Source organism: Arachis duranensis, chromosome 2 (genome assembly GCF_000817695.3).
Source record: "Arachis duranensis cultivar V14167 chromosome 2, aradu.V14167.gnm2.J7QH, whole genome shotgun sequence".
Lineage (NCBI taxonomy): Eukaryota > Viridiplantae > Streptophyta > Magnoliopsida > Fabales > Fabaceae > Arachis > Arachis duranensis.
Genome location: NC_029773.3, coordinates 82327062 through 82334121, shown reverse-complemented (window position 1 = coordinate 82334121; position 7060 = coordinate 82327062). Strand labels below are relative to the sequence as shown.

Here is a 7060-nt window from a genome sequence, read left to right as displayed (position 1 = left end):
TTTATTTTTGGGCCTTTTGTTCTTTTGGGTAACAATCTCTTTTAATTTAATTTTTTAGGGTAAAAAATATAGGATAAGTCACGTGTATAAACCATTTACAAACCAAAATTACGTGTATCCCCAAAGTGTAAGATTACGTAAAAGTTTAAATTTATATTTTTTATATAAATCGGTAATTTGTCTATAAAATTCGAATTACTAAAAATTATGATTCATATGTAAATCGAAGCCAAAGAATTTGATTTATGTCCTACTCTATTAAATCGAATCTATAAAATTCGATTTATATGCTTCATATTAAATCGAAGTAAAAAAATTTTATTTACTATGTATCATACTATATGATTAAATCGAACGCAGTTAATTCGATTTAATAGAGTCCTAACGTATATAAATACGAGTTCAACGTGAAATTTTCATCATAGTGAGATTTATAATGGTTAGTGGTGAGAGTTTTTTAGTTCTTATGCACTATAGGTGGTCCATTAAGAAGAAAACGCGATCAGAAATTAAATTTACTAATAAGGACCCGCTGAGTGTTTTTTTTCTCAAACCTTCGACGAATTTCACTGAGTTTTAGAATACTATACTCCAGAAACCAGGTCTGCATGGCGTCGAAACGAGTGGAGAAATTATTTTATAGAATCCCTATTTCTGTGTTACGCGATGATGTGAATTGTGAAGTATGATTTATTTATTATTAGCAGTGACGAAGATTTGCAAGTTTTGTTCTATTGTCATCGACAATTTTTCAAGGTGAAGACTCCAGAGCTGTTGGCGAAGATTGTGGATGTGGTATCTAGTTCTAGAGGTTCAAATAGGAATCCTTAGTCTTAGGACATCCAGCCTATTCTAGTTCCATGCCTGTTGGTGCCTCATCAGCTGTGCCGGTGATTGCACCTGCGGCAATTTTAGTTGCTTCTCCATCCTTTACATTTAATCTGAACCGCAGTGGTGACGCAGGAGTTGGTGAGACTGGACCGTTGAGGGAGGTTGCAACCGCGACGCTCAGTTCTCCTACAATGGTTCCGGTTTTGGAGAAGGTGGAGTATCCGATGAGGTTGAGGATGCACTGCATGATGACGATGATCATGATGTGGAGCCTGCCACGATAGCTGATGATAGTGACGATGACATACCACGAACCATTCTAGTTGTAGGTGGCGAAGCATCTAGTTCAGGAACTAATCGGTACCTTTGCACTTCTCAGCTCTGGACTTGGATGCGTGGTACCTCAGGGAATCCAGAAGTACCTGTTGGTTTCGGGGCCAGAGATACACATAATACAAGAGTTGTATCTGAATATTAAGTTGGTCGGCAGTTTTGGGATAAAGAAGAAGTCTTGTTAAGCGTGAAGACTTATAGATCTGCTGTGGGGCTGAGTACAAAGATTGGAATCCGATCATTGGAAGTACTATGGCAAGTGCAAGGAGTTCGGCAGTGGGTGCATATGGATCATTTGGGTTAGCCTCCGCCAGTGCAGAGGCATTTGGAAGGTAAAACAGTACAATGGTCCTCACACTTGTCTAGTCACATCGATATCTAGTGATCACAGAATGTTTGATTATCATATCATATCAGCCTTCATACTGTCCATGATTAGAGCTGATGCTGCCGTCTCGATCACGGTATTGCAAAATGCCACAAAAGCACACTTCGAGTTTAGACCGACTTCAAAGTACTCCAATGCGCGACACGAGGCCCCTTGTCGCTCAACGTCGGCTGATAACCTGACCATCTGAAGGCCAAAACATTTAGTCAACAATAAAGTAAACTGATAAATTATTAAAAACGTGATGCATAATCCAAAAGAGAGTACCTCAACGCCAACGGCCACTGAAACACATCAAATCCATCCGACCGGAAACCAGGAAACCTCTAGAAGATCCACGATTGCAGGAGTTACAATGGACCGGCGAATTTGACAACATTCCTATTTGTCACGCGGCACATGCACCTGTATAACCATGACAGTATATCAGACCCCCACCCATATCCTCTAGCCTGGCGATGTAGGGTAGCCAACAGATGTAAAGTTGTGTACCAGACTTATCCCCAAACTGCTATGTCGATAAGAGCATCATGATATACGCATGGGCATACCTCCTAACCATCTCATCATCTGCCCCCTACGGAAGCTCACTAAATGTCTCCTGTATTCAAGTGCACTTCACTGTGAATTTGTAGATGCAATTCACAAGAGGCAAAACACCCAACAGCTCCTCAAACCATACCTATCTGGCGGGCCGCCCTCGATATATTGCTCAAAGTTCGTGAGGTATCCGCTGACATATTGACCGTCGATCGAGAGCTCTAGCAGGTACGCTACATCCTGTAATGTGATCGTGCATCTCCAAATGGCATGTGAAAAGTATGCATCTCCAGTTGCTATCTCTCCATGAATGCGCACAACAATGCTTCGTCTAATCAAAACCAAGTCTCGTTCAATCTTGCAAGATGGATAAATCAGTCATCTGCAAGTACGGAACGATCCTATCATCCAATGGCATACCGTGTTGCCGTCTCATGCTGGTGATACATCGATGGGACTGGATAATGATAGAAAATTTCTTATCACAATCATAACAAAACAGTGTTCAATGCATAAAATTCTAAAAACGCTAAACATCGCATGCTCTAATTTTTAAAAAATCGTTAATAACGCCCTACAAATTCTTCATATGACCCAATACAAAATACTAAATAATTTATGACCCAACTCCAAAAAAAAAGCAAATTTACTAAAGCATATAGTCTCACGTTTACACAGGAAATACAAAATGCTGAACCAAGTCTTGTTGAATATAAGACTAATAACTTCAAAAATCTAACATAGCTTACAATCTTAGCTAAGTAACTTTTTTAGGTACCATCTCAAGTTCTCAAAATCTAACCACCTAATAGCTTACTACTTTGAACAAGCACTTATATTAAAAAAATTAATTTTCTACAGTAAATTTAATTTAAATTAAAGTGTTCAAATTTAATTTGTAGAGCTTTTGTGTAATTATGAAGTGTTCAAATTGAAGTCTTTCTATTCTTTTAAACTTTTCTTATTTATAGATCACAATGGTGAATTACGAAATGCTTCTCTTTTTTCATGAATCTAACTTTTTCCTTTTCTTTGGACTCTCACAACCCATGACCTTACCTTAACTATGAAGGACCTTGTTTACCAAGTTAGACATCCCACGTCTTTTCTTTTTCCTTAGTCACCAAGTATTTACCCCACGTTCTTTATTTATCATGTGTCAAGGTATTTCGACGTTTTAATCCTCATGGTCAAAGGTTATCAAATATCGAAATTTTATACTAATAATAACATTCTTTACCTTATCAATATATCAAGCTATTTTAATCAATTATCTTAGTTACAAAAGCACAATGGAAATTTGTATTTCTTAACTAAGAAAAATTGTACTCCAACTAAATAGTAAAAACAAAAAAAAACGAAACAAAAAATTATTGTGTACCTCTAACATTGATACAAATGATTTACAAACTTTTAAGTTTCAAACCTTTATCTAATCCATAATCCTACAAAAGTAAAATAGTTACTGTAAGTCGATTTGTGATTTGTCTTTGTTAGTGTAAAATTTTGACTTATTATAAAATTCGATTATGATAGAATTAGGTATCGACTGTCTCATATAGATTGAGTTAAAAGAATTACAGTCAAAATTGGTTGATCGCACGTGAAAAACTTTGAAGGAATTAGGACTTGACCATGAAAAAACAGAATGTTGATTATGAGACGAGTCGAGTCAAAAAGAACCTAGGTCAAAATTTTATAAATCGCACGTCGTTTTATCTGGAGCATTATATAAAACATGGTGCTTGAAAACTAAGGTAGAAGTAAAGACATGAAATATCAACCTTGGAGAACAAAGTCCTTTGCAATCAAGACAAAGTCATGGGTGGAGAAAGCGTGAAAAAAAAAAAAAGAGGTTAGATCGTGTCAAGAAAGGAGCACTCTGCAGTCCACTCCTTATGGTTTATAAATAAGAAAAGTTTAGAAGAGTTAGACGATTTCAATTTGAACATTTCACCATCACACAAAATCCTGTAAATTTTTAGTCACACTAATACAATGGAAGCAAATGAAGTACAAATACATATGAGTGTCTGAAGTCCACTTTTATTTTATTTTCATTTGTTTTTCTATTCCTCTTAATTTATTTCTTTTCGTTTATTTGTTTTGCGTAATTTTATTTTTACTTCTTTTTTTCAAGTATTTTTTTTTCAATTCCAATTTTATTTTCTTACCTATTTAAAGTTTTCGTTTATGTTATATTTTTTATTGTAATTCTTTTATATTATTTACTATGGTTTAATATCATTGAGCATTTTATACACTTTTGACAAAATACTAAGTCATTTTTAGATTGAGTCCATTCTTTTTCAAAAAAATTGTATCTACTCTTTGAATAGAGATCTTAATACAAGTTTGATTCAATATTCTGTCGAAATTATCAAAAATCAAATGAAATAATTTTAAAAGAAAATAACTCATTTATATTTTCTTTTTGTCCACGCCACCCATCTCATTTCTACGAATTTTTAATAATAGATTATTAGATACGTAAACCCCACGGGCGGAGCCATATAATGGCAAAAGGAGGACAATACTCTCTTAATTTTATTTTTTTACATGTAAATTATATATAAATTTCAGTTTAATCTCCTTTAAAATTTTATTTTAACCTTATTTTATTATGTAAATATTTTTGACCTCCTTCTAATATTTCATCTAACTCCACCCTGTCTAAACCAAACGAGATTTAAATATCTAATACTATATAAACGAATAAATGCACAAAACACTTGATCCGATTTACTCATATATCATCCAAAATATAATCCAGGAAATAAACAATGTCAATTCAGGAAATTAACTTTACCACGCTTGAATTTTCATTCAACATCATCTAAAAAATGGATGCAATTTTGTGTTCTTGCATGTTGACAGTTTTTTAAACAACATTCATATTAATTTTGTGTTCATATATATATCGCTTAACGTGAATTAGTGAAGGTGGTTTTTGCACCATTCAAACTAACAAAGAAACAATCACATTTTTTAGATGGTTAATTTTTCTTTTTATTTTCTAATATTGAGTTAATTCCCAATTAGAGTATGTAAACAAATGAAAAAGAAATACTATCATGCTTAATTTAAGCCTATAAAAAAAACTATACTACTTTATATTCCCGATTTTATATAATTTTCATTTACTAAGAGATCATTTATCGATAATACTAAAAAAATAAAAAAAGTTAAAATTTATTTTATTGATACCAAATAAAATTTTAAATTTTTTTTTATTTAGATCCTCTAAATTTAAATTTTATTTTAGAAAATAAAATATAATTTTTCGAGATAAAAAAAATATAAAAAAATTATTTAAAAATAAAAAATTACACTTTACTCTTTAAAATAAAAATTTAAAATTTAAAAAATTAATTTTTTTTTAAATTTTTTTGTTATTAAACATTTTCCACACAGTTACAACTTACAACATATAGGATTACAATATATAGGATGAGAGATTGTACTTGCTAATTCTAATATGAGTGATTACTCAAACATCTAAATGGGAAGAAAAATGTTGATGTTCTGACATACATCAACTTCCTAATATACCGGGGGAAAAAAGGTTACATGATACTTCAGTTGAGAATTATTACTATTTATTATATACATGAGAATTGAGAAGATTGTATTTCAATCTTCTGCAGTTCTGCTCAGTTCTTAGAAAGTAGCAGTGAATACAGCTTCTCCAACCACATGACCAGTTATGGCATCCAACAGCTTTTCCTTCGTCACCTGCCAAAGTTTTGAATCAACATTATTCTTACTTCAATTTTGTTTCTAATAGAAAGCTAATAACCAAGAATAAGCTAATAACAAGAGAGTAAACCTGATCATCACCATGGTGTGTATTAGAATTTAGAAACTTTTTTGTTACCCTAAAATAATGGTGGAAACTCAGGTACAGTCGACTTCACGTGAAGTTGATATCTGAGAACAGTCGACTTCACATGAAGTTGATATCTGAGAACCGTTAAATGGTTTGACTGATTTGACTAAATTTTCATCTAACGATTCTCAAATATTAACTTTACGTTAAGTCGACTTCACCTGAGTTTTTACCTAAAATAATAATAAATTCTCCTACCACATTTTTTTTTATCAAAATTAAATTCATATAAAAATATAAAATTTACCTGGTTATCAAAAGGGTGATCAAAATCCAAAGCATAGAGCCTAAACTCAAAGTTATCACCATAATTAGGCATCTTAGGGCCACGCCACACATTCACTTTCCAATCATTAATCCCTTCTTCAATCACACCATACTCATCATTTTCCATACCAACAACCTCCTCTTTCTTTCCGGAGAATCCCTCCGGGAGCCGATTCACAGCCGTCGGAATATTGACCACGATCCAATGGGCTGGTTGCACCTTCCGGCCCACTGGATCTACGGCATCCAAATCCTGGACCAGGAGGGCCAGACTCTTGGTCTTAGGTGGTACGTTTTGCCACTCAAGAGGTGGGGATATATCAAATTTAGAACCTAACCCTTCTTGTGTGCAATATCTTGGTAATTTCCCAATTCCTTCTTTGTTGATCTCTTTTATTGCTGGTGAAACCAACTTGAATTCCTCACTAGACATGGTGTATATATGTATGGTGCAATTTGATTTATGTAACGCAGTCACAAAGTCACAATTATTTTGGTAAGGCACTAGTGATGATACTTACAATAATGTGAGCAATATAAATTGGAAATTTGACTATTTTATTTATTAATTTTTAATGTAAAACTTATAGGGAAATTCGTGTGTGTTGTTATGTGATAATTGTAGATGATTCGAGGCGTTTGTAGATTGATATGAATGAAAGGGTGGACTCTATCAGGTTCATACGTGAACGTGATTGCGGTGGTGCAAGTGTCATAGGTGTAAAGTGTAAAGAATGAGAATATTATGGCTTTGACACGTTTCATAACACTTGGAACTTGGAAGTTGGAATTTTTTTTTTTTTTTTTTTTGG

General features: G+C 33.4%; 1 protein-coding gene across 2 annotated transcripts; it reads right to left on the bottom strand.

Annotated features, from left to right (window-relative positions):
* Positions 1-5483: 5483 nt before the first annotated feature.
* On the bottom strand, positions 5484-6803 carry LOC107475332 (uncharacterized). 2 transcript variants are annotated; one of them, XM_016094958.3, is made up of 2 exons: positions 6229-6794; positions 5484-5827 (listed from the first exon to the last, which is right to left on the bottom strand). In XM_016094958.3, the coding sequence occupies exons 1-2, from the start codon at positions 6679-6681 to the stop codon at positions 5753-5755; spliced, it is 528 nt and encodes a 175-aa protein (XP_015950444.1). In that variant the 5' UTR covers positions 6682-6794; the 3' UTR covers positions 5484-5752. The 2 variants fall into 2 exon arrangements, with proteins under 2 accessions (XP_015950444.1, XP_052113640.1); XM_052257680.1 differs by lacking the exon at positions 5484-5827 and adding an exon at positions 5837-5970 and having other exon boundaries at positions 6155-6803.
* Between the last annotated feature and the right edge of the window lie 257 nt (positions 6804-7060).